The 22,062-nt window shown below is 39.5% G+C and overlaps 1 protein-coding gene across 2 annotated transcripts in view; it reads left to right on the top strand.

Annotated features, from left to right (window-relative positions):
• The window catches only part of tow (target of wingless), a 44,468-nt gene that overhangs the window by 4,821 nt on the left and 17,585 nt on the right, over positions 1-22,062 (top strand). Inside the window, exon 1 of one of the 2 annotated variants that reach the window (XM_089593200.1) lies at positions 2,668-2,908. The exons of the other annotated variant lie outside the window; for it this stretch is intronic. Within the exon in view, the coding sequence (XP_089449326.1) occupies positions 2,854-2,908 (55 nt within the window). The 5' untranslated portion in view covers positions 2,668-2,853. Of the gene's footprint in view, positions 1-2,667; positions 2,909-22,062 lie in introns of those variants that run through there. 2 annotated transcript variants of the gene reach the window in all.

Raw genomic sequence — 22,062 nt, 5'->3', positions numbered from 1 at the left:
TCGGTTATTTGCATCGCGCGTATAGTTTAACAATGGAAATTCTCGTATATTAGCATAGTGCGTCAATAAATACCGTAAAAGGTACTTTTGTATCTTGTTCTGTTCTCCCTTTTCGGAAAAACTAATAGTCTTGGGCAATATAAATTGCATTTCTCATTGTAAACAGCTATATAAGTATGTTTTTAAACACCATGACTTTTTTTTTTTTTTCTTTTACATTGCTTTTTCTTTTACATTTTAATGCGTTGTTTTTTTTCTAGGAAAAATTTTCTTAAATACTGTGTTATAAGTACTGATTACAAAAGATAAATAATGCATTGCATTTTTAGTTAAAAATTATATTTTTAAAAAAATTCAAAAAAGTATTATAGATTTGCGAGCACCACCATTTCCACGATGCCTCAACAGGAAAGAAGAGTCATCGTCTCCCTTTTCCAAAAACAATGGAAACTTTCAAGCACGGGAGATCCATACATGACACTTTGCATAGGCATGGAAAAAGGGGGGCTATAGTTGGGGAACAAATTTACAAAATATAACAGCACCAACCCGCTAATTGGCAAATTGGCTCGTCGCAAATACAAAAGCTATACTTTGGTGGCGGGCGCCGCGGCACCGGTTTTCACTGCTTTTCTCGGCGCCGTCGGCGCTTGGAAATTTTGTGATGCACGTCTGTTTCTAGGATACCCACGGATTCCCGCGATTTTTATACGCGCTTGCAAAAGCACACACGCCCGTGCGATATTATTTGTTATCGAAAGCCATTGATGCGCTGCTATATATTATATATACATGACTCGAAAATGTTTACTGTGCCGGTGTGTATCTTGTTTTATGATATACAGAGACAAAGAGAGAGAGAGAGAAACTGGGTTGAGAGCCAAGGCTTGCGCATATTTCTCCCTCGATATACTTAGCGTGCCGAGATACGTTACATTAGTGGATGAGTCGTCTTTTTTTTTTGTTTTCTTTTTTTTTTTGTTTCTCTTTTCTCTCGTGTGACAGTACTGCCGAATCTTTGTGCGAATCATCTCTGTGGCCGTTGTTGGATCCCCGATCATTTTTTATCGCTAAGAGAGCACGTGATACAATTTTTCACCACAGTGTTTGTTCAGCCGAGTCGACGTGCCCGATAACACGTATACGCTTCTTTTTTTCTTTTTTTGTTTTTTTTTTATTTTACGTGATAAGATTTTCTAAATATCTTCGGCGCGTCGAGTGTTAAAATTTGTTTTTCTCAAGTACAAGGTATACCTACGCGTTCAACCGAAACTCGCGCACATGCCATACGAAATTCAATTACTCGCTATACTGATTTAATTCGCAAACCTTCTCAACTAGATTAACCCGGTCCATAAGTCAAGTGTGGCTCGATTGTTTTTTTTTTTAATTTTTTTTTATTGAAAAAAAAAAATTCTCGGTCCTGCTGTGTTATTACAGTGCGACCGCTGCTTCGGCGATGGTTTCAATGACCGATCGTATGAGGTAAAAAAAATATATATATATAAAATCGTTCAAGAGTCAAGCGAATGTTATTTTTAGTAACAAAATTTTTTTTCTCTCGCGCACTTGTATGATTATCGTGAAACAGCCGAACAGTCGTGCCGTACGATTCACTGACTGAAATTTTTCTAACGTACCCACGTGCACATCGAAATGATCTTTTTAAAATTTATACTTTTCACTCAACATATGCGTAATTTAACAAAATATTGAGTGATTCTACGATTACCGTACAAAAAATAAAACTGTTCCGAATATACAGTGATAATTTCCGTGAAATCTGTAAAAAATTCAATTAATTTTCAATCCAGCGTCTCGATAACTCTTGAATATTATATATTATATTGTTTTGGAGGGGACAGGAAAAGTTAAAAAAAATAAAATCCATGAAAGTGAAAAAAAAAAAAAAAAGTTCCTCTTCGAGTGAATTAGGGGCACACGGTGTCAAAGTTTTCTCACAGCTCCCGAAACTGCGCGTCGGAGAAGGCTAGAAACGAATAGTTGACGAGAGAAGAAAAAAAAAAAAAAAAAAAAAAAAGGGGGTTGAATTAGCAGCTGCTGCGCACATAAGCGTGCCTACGTGCCTCGTGTCTCGTCCCCGCACACATGCACACACGATCCGTCCCAGTATCAGCTCATATACCTATAATATATGGAGCACCCAGTCCCGTATTTATATGTCCCACATAATGTAATGAAACGCAAAAAGCCCCAAGTGAGAGAGAAAACACTGCCTTGTCTCCCCCCACCACGATAAGCAGCTGCGCGCCTCCAACAACCTATACTCGTTCTTCTCGCTCCCCTGCTCGCGTGTGATTTCACGGAGAGCGGCCGGCTCCTCAGTAAGCCACTGTCGTTCGGATCGATCGCATCTCTCTGTAGGAGCGATCTGCCGTACTTATTTATACTTTACGGTTTTGCTATACCCATCGTTACATCACCGTCATTGCACCACATACTCAAGTATAACAGGTGCATATTTTTGGCGCCTCCGCTTGATTTTTATTCGACTTGGGAGAGATATACCAAGCAGTTGGTTCGTATAAAAATCGCGAGTGCCATTTCTACCCTGGATAATGCACGAGGAGCCATAAGTACCCACCCCGTGGCAAGTGAAGAAGGGACTTTGTAAAATCGAAAAGTAAAAAATCGTGGTGGAATAAAAAAAAAAAAAAAAAGAACTAAATCCGTACGGTTTTATGGTTACAAAAGTGCGCCGGTGAAATCGCCACCCTCCTGTATTATACCTTGCCCCACGTGTAATCCACAACGAAGAGGTGCACGGTGGAAACCGTGGAAAAAGCCGACACCCTGGCCGTCAAGGGGAAACGTGCGGGTTTGGGCACGAGGATGTGGCTGAAAATCATCCGGCAGAACATATCTCATCTGGCGCGCCGGGCCAAAGGTACGTTTTTTTTTTTATCCCCCCGACGCGTGAGGTGCCATTATTTATTTTGCTCCTCAAATTTTTTAATCAACGCTTGTGGTCACCGGGGGTTATTTTTACCCGAGAGACGCTTTTTTTTTGTTCTTTTCATTTTTCCCCAACGTCGCTTTGGCCTTGGGAGAGGGTAAAGAAAAAAAAATGAGTTTACCCTCTCAAAGGGTCCGATGGCGCTTGTTTTTCCTCCGCTCTCGTGGCAGGAGAGGGAGTTTTCCGGTTCATCCAAATGCCTTGATAAACTATAGTGGATCGATTTTAAGGTTTGAAGATGAAAAATAATATTATTGAATTTCATTCGGTTCGGTTGGTAGTTCGATTTTTTTTTTTCTTTCTTCATCAGCTTTATGAGGCGTACAGATTCAATCTCTTGCTCGATAAAGTGGAAAATTTAATTACTTTCGGCTAGTGGGTATCCTCTATACACTTGGGAAAAACTCGTATACGCCTATACGAATATTCGTAGGTAGATGCTTACAATTCAATTGAATCCCAGTTCAATTAGTTATTAATTAAATATTGAAATGAAGATTTGTTCGTACTCGAATTTAGATCGGTACCTATTTCGATTGGCAAATAAATTCAATTGTCTCAATTGTGACAATTTTCAATCAAGAACTAAATCAAATTGTCGGTGGATTGATGATTAAATTGTATAAACGTTTGATTGCTAAATGAAATATTTTATAGACCAGCTCGACGCAACGTATCGGTAACAATCATTCCAACGGCGATCGATCGATGACAATTAAATTTGGATCGTGACTCGGACAAAGAGCATCATAAAAATCGATCAAAACACGTACACCCGCAGTTTTCCGAGAACATATGTGAGTTATGCTATACCTGCACGTACTTACAGAGTGTAACACTTGAAAAAACGCACGCACGCGAGTTGTAGATAACACGCGCCCACGCGTTTCCTATATAATAATATAATAGCATCGTTTTCGGGGTAATCGGCGATTTCTGCGCACTGGTTGGTCAATTGTATACATATAGAAACACCCACAACTTTGTTTGAGAGCGGCTGCCCCGATTTTCCTGGAAACGCGCGCAGATGCTATACATTACATGGTTCTCTTTATACGAACACACACGGTGATTTGTTGATTTACATTGCTAGCTCGCGCATCGGCATCGATTTATCGAACATTAATTTACGACGTACCCTTCGATGAATATATGTGTTTGTCTATGCGTTTCGAGGCTACATCGTTTACAAGGGCTGTTTGATCGCGGTAATGGGCTCGTCTACCTTGAAATAGAAATATCAACGGGAACACGGATGGCACCGATCGTTTGTTGGAACATCTTTTTACTAGTGAAGGTTGCGAAAGTATTCGAAGGTTTTTGAAAATTCAAAAAAACGTTCCAACCGCTACTCGCGCTCTATATAAAGTCTTTAATTTACAATCATTGAAGCGTATCAAACGATCGTTAATTGTGTGCACTTTTGTTAAAAACATTTTGTTTACCGAGAGACGAGTAACGTGTTTGTTTGTAGCAAACATATAGGGTACCCGGTGTTTTACTAGCACGTGTTGTGTGTTTTGAGCGCGTCGACGGTTTGAGATTCGATGAAACACGTGTGTCAATAAAAACATCGTACGCCGCGAACTTGGGACATTATTATCTTTATATATGCGTGTTTCGTTGGAGAACCGCCAATGTTTATATAGACGCTCAACCAACGCTTAGTTGCGCATTAAATTTCGCGATTGTTGATAGTTATGAAACCATCGTGGTTAATTATTTAATGCGATTCAACACATTTTAATGAGAAATGAAAGTGTATATAAAATATACAAACATTTCATCCACAAAAGTAATTTTCAATAAAAAAAATAAATAAATACACAAAAGAAGAAGAAAAAAAAATCGGTCACGCCGTATCTAATCGACGTGTACCTTTATCTTACAGGTATATGTGAGCAAACAATGCCAAGTGTCCCGACATTTCGCGTACTCGATCGATTTATTACAATTACCGGGCACGTATATGTATATATATAATTCGTGTTGTTATCGCGATCGGTGTGGCAGCAGCGCCAGCTAACCGATAATATATTGTACGACAAAAAATATACCGGCGCTAATAATAAATTACTCATCGTTTTATCGCTCGTATAAATACACATTCAACAGCCAATAGCGATCGGATGTACAAAGGCGCTAATAACAAGTAACAACAACAATAGCGCGCGAGATAAGTAAAAGCCGTCAGGCTGTACACAACCATCGAAAATTACGAAAAAAAAAAAAAAAAAATACACAAGCGGTGTGCGGCAATCTACGGCGCAAAATGACGAGGGGGAAAGAACGAGGAGGGTTGGCCGCTCCGTAGCGCAGCAGTGGCTGGCGAAAAATATATTTTTGTACTATAGACACCCATCATCAGGCGGCCGTGACGGAAGAGGCCGGCTGCAACTATATCAGCTCTTTTATAAATGTGCGCAGTAGAGGTTGTGGCGTATATATAGGGTACAATAGGTGCCTACATATACACGTATACCGCAAAAAAAAATTTTTTTTAAATAGCGGCCATGTATTGCGCGGTGAACCACCACGCCTAAGATATGTAACACTTGTATATGCGACGTAAACAACACACATGCGAAAAGGTGCGTTATAAATAATATTATGCGTGTAATTTTATTTGTATAATTATAATCGGACTTGTGCACAATTATTATGTATATGGATTATTAAATACTTGAGAAAACAATAAATTACATTTTTTTTATTCGTCACTATGCACAATATAATACTTGGAAAAAAATTATTTTTAATTCAATACAATTAAGATGATAAAGTTCCTTGTAAGGTACGATAAATCAAATATTTCAATACTTTGATTATTATTTTTTTTTCTTCCAAGTTGCATTCTAATGTAAAAAATTGTGTTGTGAAAAAAAAAAATTTTTTTTTCGTGCCTGTAATCTGGTAACAGCAATATCAGTGACACGCGTGCGTATGCATTATCATCGAGTGTGAGAATCGAGGCGAAAAAATGCGAGAAAACAAATGGAAAAAAAAAAAAATGCGGCTTGTTTTCGAAATTCACTTCATTTGCCTTCTCCCGCACGTGCTCGTATATAATTATGATCTGCGCTGTTATTGTCATCGTATTGTAGCGAACTGCGTTTCTTTCAAAAACGTAACACTTTCACCCGACGAGCCATTAAATGACACGCGTGTTTGACCTTTTCAAGAAAAAACCGAGACAAGTAAGTGTACGTTTTATGCAAGTAGTACACAATACACACCGACAAACGGCAGCAGCTGCAGTGACACAATTGACTTGAGTTTTTGCGAAGCAACAATAGTAAGTATAAGTGGAAAAAAGACGCGTAATATGGTGACGAATTCGAGAGAACAAGGGAGAGAGGAGCGGAGGAAATAAAAGTGCGCGCGTATACTTGGGCGATGAACAATCTGTAAGGAACGAGGGAGATTTCGAGAAAGGGATATAATCGCCGATGGTTTGTTTGAAAAGATAATATTCCGAGTGAAGTTCCGCGAACGATTGTTTTCTCTCGAAATGCACACGCCGTTGGCCATCGAGAGGTAATTGTTATGAAAAAAAAAAAACTCGATCGAAACGGACTTGCGCTTATACGGATATACAGACGATTATTGGCCAATTTTATTATTTATATATTTCGTAAACAATTAAAATTTTACATCTCAACAATTTATTGCGAAATACTAATTATTACGCAATACGTGATCGACTAACAATCGTATACCCATGGATGAAGTATAGAAAAAAAATGAAAAATGGCCCCTCCTAAAAAATGGAACAACAAAGTCGTGCTGTTACGTATTAGCGCAGTAAAACCAGACACTTTGGCGATAAAAAACGGAGGCAAGAGTGCGAGAGTGGGGAGTCGATTTCGCGTCCAATGGTAAGCCAGAGGCGCGACTCGTGCACGTATATCTATGTATATGTATATACCCTATGCATTTATACCAACAGATTACACATATACACATGTATATGCTCCGCGACGCGCAATATAGCCGCCGGCAGTGCTAATAATAGAATGTTATACCCTATATATGTACGTACGAGTCGAGCGTGAGCTCTCCTATATGTATATATGCATGTTATACCACTACCAACTACAACACACAACATTGTCGTAGTTGTAGAGAGTGTCTCGGTAACTAGGCGTAAGGTTAATGCGATTCCCCGATCGAGTTTGCACCAGGTGAGTCTATACATATATATACGTATATGTAGTTATTGCGATGTAGCAGCGATACTTACTCGCGCTTCAGGGCCAAAGAGGAGAAGCTAGAGGGAAGGAAGTTTTTAGGCATATATATATGTACGTACGAGACGACGGCTGATTACTCATACATCTGTTGATCGAAATGAGAAAATTGAAATTGATCTCGATGTTTTATCAAGGATTCATAGGAGGGGGGGGGGTTGGAGGTGAGCTTTTTCTGTATGAATGCGTGTAGTGTAGAGGAAGGGTGCAGTCGAGGGTCACCCCCCCAACGAGGTCAGTTTTGTTTTGAACATAGAAAAGAAGAGCTCCTGATGGTGATGCGTGCCCGAGGACAATCGGATGGGTATGAGCTTGGGAAGGGGGTGATTATTTGTTTTATTTTATTTTCGCCGCGACGCTGTAACTGTCGTGTATACACCAATATATACAACCTGTTTTGTTTTTGATCTTTGCGTTGCGGGCTTTGACCAGAAACAAATTAACGCTCGATACCGCGATAATTGGGCCACTTATTCTATCAGTAAGTTGATTTCGTGTTTGAACAAAATTAACTATTTTTCCTTCCCTCAGCCGTTCAGTTGATTTTTAACATTGTCGCACAGCGTATTTTAACAGTGAAAGTCGTAATATAGTTTTCTTCGACGAAGCAGCTTTGGAATTTAATTATTTGGAGAAAAAACTCAATAAAACGACAGGGACAAACGTGAGTAATTGCATTTCACAAAAAAGTGATCGAAGCTACACGTGTGCAGGTTGTATCGGTTTGTTTCCAGTGTGGAGAGATAACCCGAGATAACAGCGACGCGTTGACTGACCGGCTCCAGGCGACCAGCCAAAAATTCCTCCATGGTAAATCAATGCCACACGGTGAAATTCCTTTGGGGATGAAATTTTATTGTGACAAGAATAATACTGGTACGCGACGAGAAAAAAAAAAAAAAAAAAAAAACACCGCCAGTTTTTCCCTATATACATACAACGTTTTCCGAAATGGATCGTCAAACGATTTTCCTGCTTCCGCAAAAACACGTAATTAATAATTCGCGAGCGACTTTCATCCTCAACAGTACACAGGTATAGCCGATCTCCCTGTGTGTGTATAGGATAGCTGCAGGGGAAGAACAGACAGTAGGTATATATATGTACATGGAAAAGCAGGTCACTTTTACACTCGAAAGAGATACTTAACGCGAGAGGGTCGTCGCGCTTGTTCGTCTCGTGTGTGTGTGTGTGTATACGTGCACACTGGTACGTAGTTGCTTTGGTAAGAAAAGAAGATTCGAGAAAGTCGGATTCGTTCATACAAAAGCCGGGGTGGCGGTAAATATAGCTCTCGCGTTACAGTTTCGGGGCTAAAATATACACGTAACATTTTTTTTTTTCTTTTTCTTTACTTTTAATTGGTTCGGTAATTCTCCTCTCTCCTTTTTATTTGAAGAAATAAAATCAAGAGTCTTGTCAGTCCGACGACGAACGTGTGCATAGGGATTGATTGCCAAACGACCGGAGAGCGAAAAAACGAAACTTTCTATTACGGCGTTACATAAACACCTTATACATGTAATGTACGGAGCTCATGCGGTGCAATGAAGAAATGACGAAAAAAAGAAAGAACCACGACACTTTCGTTTGGTACGAGAAAACAAATATTGCACCAGAGCGGGTACACGGACGATGGATATAATCATTTAATGCAAATCGATACACATTCTGTTGTTGCTCGCTATCGATATACGGCTAAGCTAATAACACGTATTGTACTTACAGGTACACGTTTGTACCCCACGACAATACTCGCTTTTCCTTGTGTACACGATCCGATTTTCTTAACGATCTATATAAAACTTTTTTTTTTGGGTACTTGCCGATTTTTCTAAAAACAAAAAATGATCGACGATCGAAAACAAAAGTTCTCGCTGTAATATAAAAGAAATGGTCACACGCGCAACATGAATGACCGATCGATCCCGCAAGACCCACATACACAAACACCCACGGACGGAGATACACTTACCGCGAGAGGTCTTGCGAAACACCGAAAAAAAAAAAAAAAAAAAAAAAACAACTATATATCGGTATCGGCCACGAGGAGAGCTTGAGCTCGCGTTCCCTTTCTTTTCTCGTCGTCGCGCGTCCGTGTCTCCCGACTGTCGACAAGCCGGCGCCACCGATCGTCCACAATTACACTCCCATGTACGTATACACGTACTTATATTCGAGGCCGCGCGCGTTAAAAGACTAATTGATGTGTTTTGCAGAGCACACACTTTACTAGATATATATCTTTGCGTCGAAACACTTGCACGTGTACAGGTATATACGTTACAATAGCCTGTATAAGCTAGACGCTTTACAATAACGATATCACGTGTGCCGGCTTTGAAATTTTATTTATGAGTATATAGACAGGATGACGAGGAAGAAGAAAAAAAAGATGTGATGCGAGCGAGAGGCGCCAAATAGCGCGGCGAATCGGCAATGGACTTCCGCGCGTCAAGATATACTACAACTACTGCACTTTGCCGATCTGTCGAGACGCATGTATATACGTATATAATACAGAGTAGCGATATATTAACTCACGTGTGCGCTAAATAATATATGTAATATAAATACACGCGCGTCTTTGGTGCGTCTATTGTTGTGCTCAAACGGAAGGGTTAAAATTAGAGTAGGGTAGCCGATTTTCTAAATGTATATATATACGTATAGATGTTTTGCACGCATGGTAAGAGATCACTGCACGACGAGTATATTATAAAATACAGGCTGGTGTTTCGAGACTCTGTTAATTTTGGCTCGCGCGGCATATAGGCTCTCGCAGGTACCAGCCAGGTATAACGTCTCGAGACAAGATCTCTCTTTTTAATCTTTCATTATAACATCTGCGTGGCACAGTACTTTGCGTTTACTTTGAACGTGGTAAAGGAAAAAAAAAAAAAAAAAAAATTAAAACGTACCTATACACAGCTGGAGTACTACATTTGTCTTGTTGACGCCAAAGCTGCTGGTGTTTCTTTTACAGAGACCTTCAAGTTCGATAGTTTGCATTCGATCGACTGGGCTTGTACGTAGGTAATATACATGACTTCTGGGCAAGAGGCCAAAAGAGCGGGTAACTATAAATTAAAAAATTTTAAAAACAGCCAATCCGACCGAGAGGCAAAAAAAAAAAAAAAAAAAAGAAAAAAAATGTGCAACCAAGTCACGTCGCAAAATAAGTGGGTTGCACGCGAGTGCGTCCTTTGCTTCGTCCACCGTTGGAAGGTATACACATAAATATATATATATATATATATATATATATATATATATATATATATATTTCGCCGAGACGACGGCGATGACTCAGAGACAGAAAGAGCTCCTCGCAGCAAGGCGACGACGATTATCTATATATTATCGCCGATGCCTGTGTAGTCGACAGCGAAGACTGCAAGGCCCCGAACTGGGTCTCTGCGAGTGTGCGCCGTCGCCAAAAGAAGAGCGGACTCGAAAGAAGGTATTCTTCCCTCGGACAGTCACCTCTCGCCCCTGCACGAAAACGGTAAGACGCGGCCGCCAATGTTTCGCCCCTCTATTATACATATATATACTTACCATCACTGCCTCGCAGTTGTTATTATTATTATTATTGCCAGCGCAACGACAATAACTTGGCCTCTATATTATATACATTATGTGTTACTTTGTTGCGTGCCATATCACGTGCGGCTGGTGCCAAGATTTGCCCCAGGCGTATACATATGTAAATGGTACACCCAATGTGAAAATGCATGCAGGTGGTGAACTAAGTATATATGCAATACCTTATGTACAAGTATATAAATATACTTATGAATGATGATCAACGTGTCGTTCCGGTTCTTGTGTATGTCTCTCGACTCAACGAGTCTTGCTTCATCGCTATGTATTATAATATATTGTACAGCTAATCGAGTTTCACCGCAAGAAAGCGTAGACAAATTAATACCCATACGTGCGCGAGTGCGATACGTAAAGGAGCACTTTTTTTTCCCAATTACCATATAAGCTTCGAGCCAACGGCGCGTTACTTTATTCCTTGAAGGTGTGCATATATTTCATATGTTATAGGGCGCGTAAAAGTATATATACCGCGTGCGAGTACAAGGTGTGTGTGTACCTATTAACGCTAAACGAGCGGAAAGCGGAAGCCGGTATCGCCCTCCACCTCCTCCTATGTACGTGTTTATCAGTGTACAGCCATCAGCTCGTGTATACATATGAGGGTGGGTTTATCGGGACTAGGTATTGGTACAAGCTACAAAACTACTTTGACCGGTACTACGCGCTCTTGCGAGGAGCCCCGCCAGGAGGTGTGCATAAAATTATTACACATCGGATCAGCTATGGCACCCATACGTTATTTAAGTACACCTCTTCGGTGCCTTTGACCCTTTGCCTCGTATAATTATCGTTAATTCTTCGTTGTTGATCAGTATAGCAACAGGATATGCAGGTTCGTAATGACTGCGTCGGTGAGATATATGTGTATATATGCCGATAACGACGCGCCTTTTGCCGGAAGTGTACTATATATTGAGAAAAAAGACCCTTGACCCTCGGTAAAGAGCCGAGAGAAAGACGCTGTACAGAAATAGCTCGGAACAGCGAGGGACTATCATTGCACCATGAACTTATCGCTCCTCTGATACTTTTCAGGTAATAACAAACAATGCGTTTGGAGGAATGAGCTTTATGGATATATACATATAAAAACGTTTGAAAAACCTAACAACTCTTGACGTAAAAATCAATTGGAAGGTATATAATTCAGAACTAAAAGAGTTGACGAAAGACCACGGCCTGCACCGACACGATTGCAAATTAAGTTCGCGATATCTCGCGTATAACGTATTGTGGTTCTCTCGGAGGAATTATCGTTGTACAACAATTTACAGCCTCCCGTTCGCCACGAAATCAAAATCATAAAAACAATCATGTGTGATGACGGGCAATGTAAAACGAGAGTGATTGATTTTTTTCGTAACCGAATGCCTGAACATGTCCCAAATTGTGCATAATATTATAGTGCTGCGAACAGCGTGAAAAAGAACCGACTTATATGTATGGACGAGACGTAACTTTGATCCAACCGTACATGTTGTACACTATATTTATGTAGTATAACGAAAATGACACGTATGTAGCGAATGCACATCGCGAGACATGACCTCGAGCTAATAGAGACTGATGTCACATAATCTAAGCCCCCTGCGTTGTACATGTACCTATACATACTTGTTATAGCTTTTATTCTCCTCACAATGGAGCACCCTCGTATATGGTACAACATATGTAGGTATATATATAGGGATAGAAATGATTTCGCTCGAGATTATAATATTTGCCATTGTGCGGGCGAGGAGGTATAAACATAACGATCAAAGATGTTTACCGGTCGCCGTGAGTATGTGATTTCGGTGGGTTCCATTGAATTATTCGTTCGCACGTAGAATCAAACTTTTACACCCTGGTTAACTTTTTTTTAAGAATTACACCGTGTTATTACCAAAAGAGACAAAGATTTCGTATTTATGCATAAGTACAACGTTTTTTACAAAAGTTGTTCGTGCGCTTGGGCAAATGATTATTTCAAAATTATCACATATTAATAATACTTCGTAGCCTCATGAATTATAAATGTATACGCAAAACACGTATATGTATATTTACCATCGACTCTCGCCACTCGTGTGTATACGTATTTAGGTATATATTGAGGGGGAAAAAGCTTGGAAAATTATATATGTACACCTACTTGCACAAATAATCAAGAGAAGCTATACGTATAGCGTGCTTGCGAGTACACGCGGTATCTGTCGAGATTGAAAAGCGCAAGGGTTATAAATAAACCGTCTTCTACCACCACCCACGCGCGCTCCGATCGAATAAACCGCAGCCGTGTGTATGTGTTCCCTGACGGTCACGCGGGAAATCAGATACGGGAAAAATTGTTTTGTTAATTTCATATACTGTGCACTCGATGCCAATATTGCTTGTGTATTGCTTTGTCGCTCGCTGTGTTTCTTGGGAGTAAAAAAAAAATTAAAAAAAAGAAAGTAAGGAAATAAGTGCATTACAAATGTCGTTATCACAGTGTATATTTCTGAGATTGCCCATCTGATGCTTTTTTTTTTTTTTTTTCATCATTCGCACCTAATAAGAAGGAAAAAAAAAATGAACACGAAGAAGACGAAACGTGAATCATCAAATGGTAAAATTTTGTATAAATGTACGTGTATATAATTATAATGGTATTATGTGAATGTATAACATAATGGACGCACAGAGAGGGTATAATATAATGTCTTTATATGCGCGTGTCTCTGTGACCGGAGGAGTAGAGCCGACCTCGTTTTTTCACCACGGCACTCGAGAATGAAGCACAGATGGAAGCGCGAAAAAGAGAGCAAGCAGTGGCTTCCGTTTGGCCGGCTACTGGCGCGATTGAGGCTAATCGTATATTTACCCGAGAATGGAGTCAAATTCGCTTTGGATCCATACTATACGTATAGGTATATACATTTATGTGGATGATTTGCACAAGACGATCGAGGACAATTCGTCGCGGCTTCGGTTAATCTCTCTCTCTGTGTGTGTGTGTGCGTTTAGGTGATAAAAGCGTAATCTCGTCGAAAGAACGATGCCGATTGACTTGGCGATTGTCTTTATTCCAGTACCGGAGATTAACAACCGGGCTTGAGTACAATTTGTTTTTTCTGTTTTAAAAAACCTTCATGAATGATAAGCAAATTTTCGTTTGTCGCTGTTTACAGGAAGATACTGAGAACAAATTGTTATTATTATTATTATTATATGAGCGTTTTTAAAAAAATATAAAAAGTAACCGTATACCCAAGTCTGACTGTAACAGAAATCGAATGATCGTTGGGTATTTTTTAAATTTCGTTTTAATATTCGCTGTTACAATATTTTGTTTTGTTTTGTTAACACACACTGGATCCCAGAGAACGGCGAAGCCAACATCGAAACGCAGGATCAGATTACAGAGATGTGCGTACATTGTTTTGACTAAAAATACATTGACGGTCGGCAATATTATCACGCAGACCATCTGTATAAAAACATTGACACCAGTGAGACAGCATCGATAAAAATATATAGCACTGTGTTGTGACACGTGCGGCCGCGCAAATTGTGTGTGTGCTGAGGGTTTGTTGTTTAATCGCTCCCACCTTGTGCATACGATAAAACGCTGGTTTACCATACTCGAAGGTATGATAAATATTATGTATATAGGTATATGCAAAGAAAAAGAAAAAAAAACAATCAACCAACGTATTTCAGTGAAATTATGCGCGCTTCTGTTGTGATTTCCAATGAAAATTACTTGAGTACATATTATTTACTCAAAAAAAAAAAGCGAGTCTTAGTAAAAAAACTGATGCTTCTTTTGTCCTTGTTTGGCTAGTGTAACTTATAATAACACTTAATTTTTTAAGTTATTTTTTGCAAACGATTCGTATTCGTTGATGATTAACCATAGTTCAAAGAGAAATTGAACCGATCACGTCATAAAGAGCTTTTTTAGGGCATTACATCCGAGCCAGGTTGATTTAAGTTGACAAATCTTCCAAACAAAGCATCAAATGAGCTTTTTTTTCAATTCCCCTTCACCAATGATCTTTTTGACTTTTTGTTTGTCCGCTGCTTTCGAGAGCAAAGCTCAAAATTAAAATTTTAAAAATACAGACTCTTTTATTTAAATATTTTTTTCACACACCGGGTTTAGCAACTTTATGCTTCGAAACAAATTGCCCTCTGAATTGTTGTTACTGCGTCAAACTCGAAGAGTTGAAAAGACGACGAAATTCCAAAAATACGCCTCGATAATCGACCGAAATCCTCGAAATTTCGCAATACCAAGGTCAAACTATAATAACGCGTTAACTCGTTCGTGGCGTCATTCGTGCGAATTAAATTTAAATTTTTTAAAATTTAAAAAAAAAAAAAGGAGAAATTAAAATTTCACGTGAAACAAGCCGACAGTACAAAATACAATTTTTTCGTCGTTGCGTTTTATCTTATTTTGATGTTACCAGCACTTTTTGAAAAACAATAATAAATTCAGAAAAAAAAAAAAAAAAAAAAAACTTCTTAACTCATCCAAGTGAACAAATTCACCTATACGCGTGCGCTTTAAAACCTTTTCCCGGCTTTCGCATCTCTATGCATTCCTGTGACAGTTGCGGTGTATATGCAAGTAACTTCGATCCCACGCAACCCGAGATCAGACCGAGGAAGTCGTTTGTCAGCCAAACACCTAAATCCCAGACCCCCAGCCGCTATGTATACGCTGGAACGAAACTTTTCCGTCCTAAGGCTTCCTATCTCGTCTTCGAAAGTGTACATGTACAGTACAGCGCACCGAGACACAACACAATCGACTTTATTTATTTGTTGGGTTTTATTTTAAATCTTCGCGACGACCACGGCCTTTCGAGTTAATCGGGTTGACCCTTGAAAGCTTCCACACACCTGAGAATGGTATGTTGCATGTGACCACACGTGCTGGCTCGGCACTTTTTTTTTAGTAGTCTCCTCTGCGTCTGATTTTTTTTTTTTTTTTTTTTTTTTTTTTTTTTTTTTTTTATCTTTTAAAAGGAGTGACTTCGGTGTACGTGGGTGAGGTTGGATAGTCGTTATTTGAAAGCTGCAAAAAGCAGGCTGAAAATATTGGTGTGGGTGTATTGATCTTGAGGAATTTTTTTTTTTTTTTGTATCGATACGGTCGGCTGTACTTATTGATATTTGAAAATACATTCAAGCGGATGATTCGTGAATTCTGTGGTATGCATCACAAATTAAATATCCACACATAGTTTTTTTTTATTTTATGCGCGAAATTTCAGTATACCTACGTATATAATATACATGCTAGTCTTGTAATTTTTTTTTCCCTCGATGAGTGTAAGATATATTGATGATATTGATAAAACGTGCAGAGGAACTAGTATATTCAATGCAACGCAGCTTGAATATTTTTGAACATTAATGTTCAATTTTTTTTTTCAGTGCACAAGGGAGTTGTTAGTTTTTTTCTCGTTATCGCAAGTATCATATTTTCCACCTCAGCTTTGTTATTCGAGCGTACTTACGAGCTATAGACATACCTATACTACACACTTTGCGCAAGACGATTTTAGAATATTGAAAAAAAAAAAAAAAAAAAAATCTCCACTTCAATACCCCTTCCTCTTTCTCATGACGCAAGTCTAATTTTACACTTTGCAAGCATCGTCATTGTAGAGGTCACACTTTTATTTTATTTTTTTAATATTTGCAGTCCTCCCCTCCCCCTTTTCACCGGCGACATAATATACAATCTATTAAACTGCTGATTCAGCCGAATATTTTTTTTCCCGCCACTATATTTTTACCCTCGAAAACGCTTACGCAGCATATTCCATTCACTCCCGACGTAAAAGTCCTTCAGGTGCTCTGTACACGTATACAATAGTGCATTAGTGGTGGAGAAAAGCAATTTTTCAGCTAAATTTTTTTTTCTCAGCCAAAAGTATTTGTAATAAAAAAATTCGCGGTACAACTACATCTTGAAGTACAGTCGGGAAGAGGGGTATATTGTACAGCAAAAAAAGATAAAAATAACAACGCCTGTACCTATAAACGTAGCATTTGAGAGAAAAGATGCGCAGGTATAGTTGTAAGAACATCAAGTTGAAAGAAATCGCGAAATACACGCGGGATGAAAAAATAGAGAGAAATTATACGCGGAAATGTAATAAGTCTCGCGAACAATGTATAAGGTTTTATCATGTGTGCCTTACGTATATGTACGAAGAAATAAGAAAAAAAAAAAAAGCCTAAGAGAAACGGATATACGTATGACATGGCTCGAGTTTGTGTTCAATTCGCAAATACCATACACGTACATAAAACACACGATACATACAGAGTCAAGCAAACGAGGGAAGAAAACTTACTCGAGCAGACGACTCATAAATAATGCACGATATCATACGTAGACATTCAATTCAACGCACATAATAAAATATATACGTGTATATAAATATATATTGTGTGTATGTACATACAATAAGTAATTCTTACGGCGCGTAAATATGTATATATTACAGACTATGTATGTAAAACTGACAGACACGTGTGGCCGTTGCACCGCGGGGCTTTACGTTATATCGTATATGGGTATAGGTTCAACAACACCATTATGGAGTAATACAATTTTTCTCTCGACCATACTTGTCCCCATGCTATCCCTCTGTCGTGTATAATATTATTAATTACCTACATTGTTTTTTATAAATTTTTTTTTTTTTTTTTTTTTCACACGCAACGACCACAATGTTCCTAACATATAGGTACAACGACATCTTGTACCCATGTGCCGGGTTGTATATCTCGCGGCTGACGTAAAAACGTTACTCCGAAGTCCAGTGGCGTGTGTGGAGCGACGACGTGAACGATTGACGCCTTTTGCATCGGAGCGCCGCCCAAGATAGGTAAATAATTATTTATCTAGTCGAGGTGGAGGGAGGGTGATGGTACGAGAGAATATAATATACGTGGATGTACGAGGGGATACGAGACGTAAAATATAATAATGCAGTGACTATTTCGCTATGCGGACGGAAATTATTTACGTTTTTTGAGGTGGAGAAAAATCGTGCATTTTTTTTTACGACTCAGCAAAAGATACAGCTTTTCGAGTATATTTTTCCGCTATTACTTTGAAAGAAATCGTACGTACACTGCGTGAATAATCGATGGGAAGCGCACGTAGCTATTTTCTTTTGCCATATACCGATGATGGTGAGAACAAATAATATCTGTACATTATATTATGTACACGCACAGTATCTCCTATACGCGAATTCTCGAACGAGCTCACTCGCACGTACTCTATACATATGTATGTAAAATGCGTAAAGTCACGCTTCAGTGAACCGTCCGCCCCTTCACCCTCCGTAACCAATTTTTTTTTCTTCCTCGATTAATAATACGATCACGTATCGTTGCCTTTTTTTTCCCCCTCCCACCTCTCTCAATCGATCTAGCCTTTTTTTTTTTTTTAAATTAGTTCAAGAGTTATTTGATGCCACATGACGCATGAAGATCTCGCGTACACTCTTTCCTTGCAAAAAATAGTTTATTAGACCTACTCATCGTAATAAACGAACTGTGATTAATGGCATCACGCTCAGCAATAGAGGCGTATTTTTTTATATCGTCATTTATTTTCTATACTTATCAAATTTGCAAAGTGCCAATATCACGGTGGTGAAAATTTCGACTTGTTGATGGATAAAAAAAAAAATAAATAAAGTAACAATTTCAGTTGGCAAACAGAAATTTAAGTTTTTTCCCACTCGACTCTGCTGTCTTCCTTGAACCGTACACCCGAGAAGAGAGATAAGAGCCTAAGTGATTCCGTTTTAACGAGGGGATGAGACGAAATAGCTTTTGCCGTGTGCCCACCCAACCTGATCTCCGACTTGATGATGTTTGTTGCTGGTTTAATACGTTGAGCCTTACCATCTCCGTCACGGAGTACGCACAATTTGTTGTAGGTTTACACAGTAGGATGCGTCGGAAGAAACTTTGTACTGCAGCCGTAACTTTTCAAAAAACTCCTTAACAAGCATTTTTGTCGTTGTAAAATCCTACAATCTGTATGCCCAAACTTATCATACAACTGCATGATTTTTCTCAAAATATACGTTGTCATGTGCACGTAACATCAAGTAAAACGTATAATGCATTATCTTTGTTATGTTTAGGAAAAAAACCAATTACTTATCAATATACGTGTAACATGTATATATAAATGTATATAAACGTACGTGGACAAAAACAAACAATGTCGAACGTACAGTGTTAGCAATTAATTAATCATAGCACTATTAGCCAAGGGATAAATTATACGTGCACGTTGAGGAGATAAAGGACTTTTTCAGTCCGCCCATCATGGTACATCTAACGAATTTCCATCGGAGCAATTAAAATTTTTCTCAGACTCTTGGCGCGCGATTCAAGAGTCGCGCGAGCGTTTTGGCGGTCCTGCTTCCTTTGTGCAAATTTCAGCTACATTATATGCACAACTCGGCATATAAATTTTCCGCGCGAAGGAGCAGCTCCTCGGAGGTTTCTGGACTCCTCGGTACCGCATAAACGGGCGCTTGCCTCACATGCCTTGTCTTGGGTTGGCTCTCCTCCCTTTAGTCAACGGAGCGAGATGTTGTAGCTGCTGTCGTGGGTGAAGTAGGTGCTTTTCTCAGGCTCTGACGATTCCATTCGGAAAGAGAAGAATGCGCTTAACTTGAAAATTTTACATGCAAAGGTACTTTTACTTGCTTTTCTTTTCGAAAAATTCTTTCAAGTGAATTTTTCCAATGAAAGATAAAAAAAAATATATATATATATATATGATGAAAGAAAGTGATGAATGTTTTGTCATAGCCATCTTCGTACAATTTTGTGATATAAATCAAGAATTAGCCAACAAAATAATTTGGTAATCGCAATTTCGGTAATTGTTTTAAGGATGACTCTTTCTTATAAAGGCATAAAAACACACTTACACTTACAAACACACACAAACAGAATTTCCTCTGATCCACCGGCCACTGCATCAACTTCCACAATGACACCCACGCAAATATTATTATTCCAACCAATACTGTAAAAATATAACATTTGCCTATCCGTACAATAACAAGCCATTTTACCGGCATTCCTCCGGCACAGCGCGATTTCCAGTTACATTTGTACGCACAAACAAATAGCTTCGTATATATTTTTAGGGCGGATATTTCCAACTCTTCCCTCAGTATATACGCGTACACTGGGGAACAACTACATACACATTCTCTTACTCGCGCGAAAGCTGCCCTATACATATCGTGTACACCCATCCACAGCATCCGCGAAGGTATTGTATGACTTGGGCGGTTCGACGTGTTATGATTCGCGCTAATGACGCCTTATATAGTCGTTCACAGCGATGCGATGTGTCTAACACCGTATGTATATATACCTACAGTCCGCAGGTGGCTCTAAAAATTTATCTATTGCGTGCACTCGGCCTAAAAGCTTTTGGCACTTTATGCGCCGCACCCGCGTGGGCGGGTGTTTTTTTTGCGTCAGAGTTCGTGCCCCCGACAGCTTCCTTATTTTTTTGTTTTTTTTTTAATTTTTTTTTCATCTTGGCGTTGTCAGCTTTTTCCTTCGTTCTTTCTCTTTCGGGAGATCGGCATTGATGGCGAGTTTTGCAATCGGCGCATTGCATTTTTGACATATGAAATCATTTAGGCGTAGTACACACGTATAGTGCGGTTTCAGGATTTATTTCTAGAGAGGTAATATTAGGTAGACATAGCAATTTATCTTGTCCCATCGGGTGATGTCGGTCGGCCTGCACTCCCGAAACCAACTCTTGTTTTTTGTTCCATTACCTACTAGGTATATACTGCTAATTATTATACATACCCATATACGCTCTCTCGGCTCTCGTTTCGTCAATTGTCCAATGGAGCACTGTTCCTTTGTATTTGCATTCGATGCGACCGATACCACCTTCAATTTCGTTCAATTTTGGCGCACCAATGAATGACAAAAACCATAGAAGAGACTACTCTGTTTATATGCCGGCAGGATCGATTCTAGTCTCGGTGTATCTGTATTGTACATGCTTATTCGACCGATCGCTCTCGCGCGTGTGTAATAACTCGCGCCCAAAGCCCGTCTGCGGAACCGCAGTAGCAGCTATGAAGCTATATGCATACAAGTACGTATCTTAATGAGCATTTGTAGGAGTCACTGGTCCGCTTACTCATTGTTCCGACCAAAAGAATATGAAGCTCCAGACTGCGCGCACACGCACCACAATATATATGTGTGTACGCCTACTTGTATGCGTCTCAAGGTGAAAACAATGCCACGGTGAGACCGTAGCCGTCTCCTCGACACGGCGTCCTCCCTTTGTTCGGAGCTGCTCGACTCATCGGTGCACCAGAGGTACCTATACTTTGTAAAAAGGAGGAGGGATACCGCGACAAGTATAGCTGTAATCTCACGGCTCGTACAAGAAGGAGGTGAGGCTAAAAAGTGAGCATACATTACCTATATAGTTGCTTCTATTTTCTGAGGGAAACCAAGAGCCTTGGTACAAATTTAATTGCGCGTGACTTGGGCGTTGAGGTTTCAATTGCAAACAAACTAGAAATCAAATAGGGGGGGGGGGAGACAAAGAAAAATATTTAAACGCAATGAAATATACAAACATACGTGTATATAATTATTTGGACTGTCGGTGCAAGTTTGATGAAGCGTGTGTAAGAATATACGCACGTGAGCATAAGTATATATCGTATGGGTGGGCAAATGTCCGTGTATGGCAAACAGCCCGATGCGAGTTTGCAAACTAGCTAGTTTTCCCACACCAACGCCTCGTTGCCTCGAGGGGCTAACTTTTATCGTTTGCCGTGCCTTGTGTAGGCTGCCATCCACGTTTAAACGGAGAGTCGAATTTCTCTCCTCCTCTTCTTTCATTTTGATCCCCCGCAGAGATCTGTACAGAGGGTCGTTGTTGTCCGCCGATTAACCCACCGATTGCTTTATCTCTAATTACGAACAATACGTTACATGGCGACCGTGAAATCTCTTATTTCTAATTAAGAAAATAATTGCCGTATCATTTCGTTTTCCGCTCCCTGGCAACGAGATTCTAATCCACAACGTGGCTCGCAAGAGATGAGATTCTTGGTGCGAGCTGTCTGCAATATAGGATTTTGATTCGATTGGAAGTTTATTGATTCGATCGGTTGGTCGGATTTTTATTGGAAACACCTG

The sequence above is a fragment of the Copidosoma floridanum genome, unplaced genomic scaffold, assembly GCF_036245765.1.
Source record: "Copidosoma floridanum isolate Cflo_tuat_1 unplaced genomic scaffold, Cflo_Japanese_pri ptg000019l, whole genome shotgun sequence".
Lineage (NCBI taxonomy): Eukaryota > Metazoa > Arthropoda > Insecta > Hymenoptera > Encyrtidae > Copidosoma > Copidosoma floridanum.
Note: the sequence above shows the minus strand (reverse complement) of the source record. Positions and strands in the feature narration are given on the sequence as shown.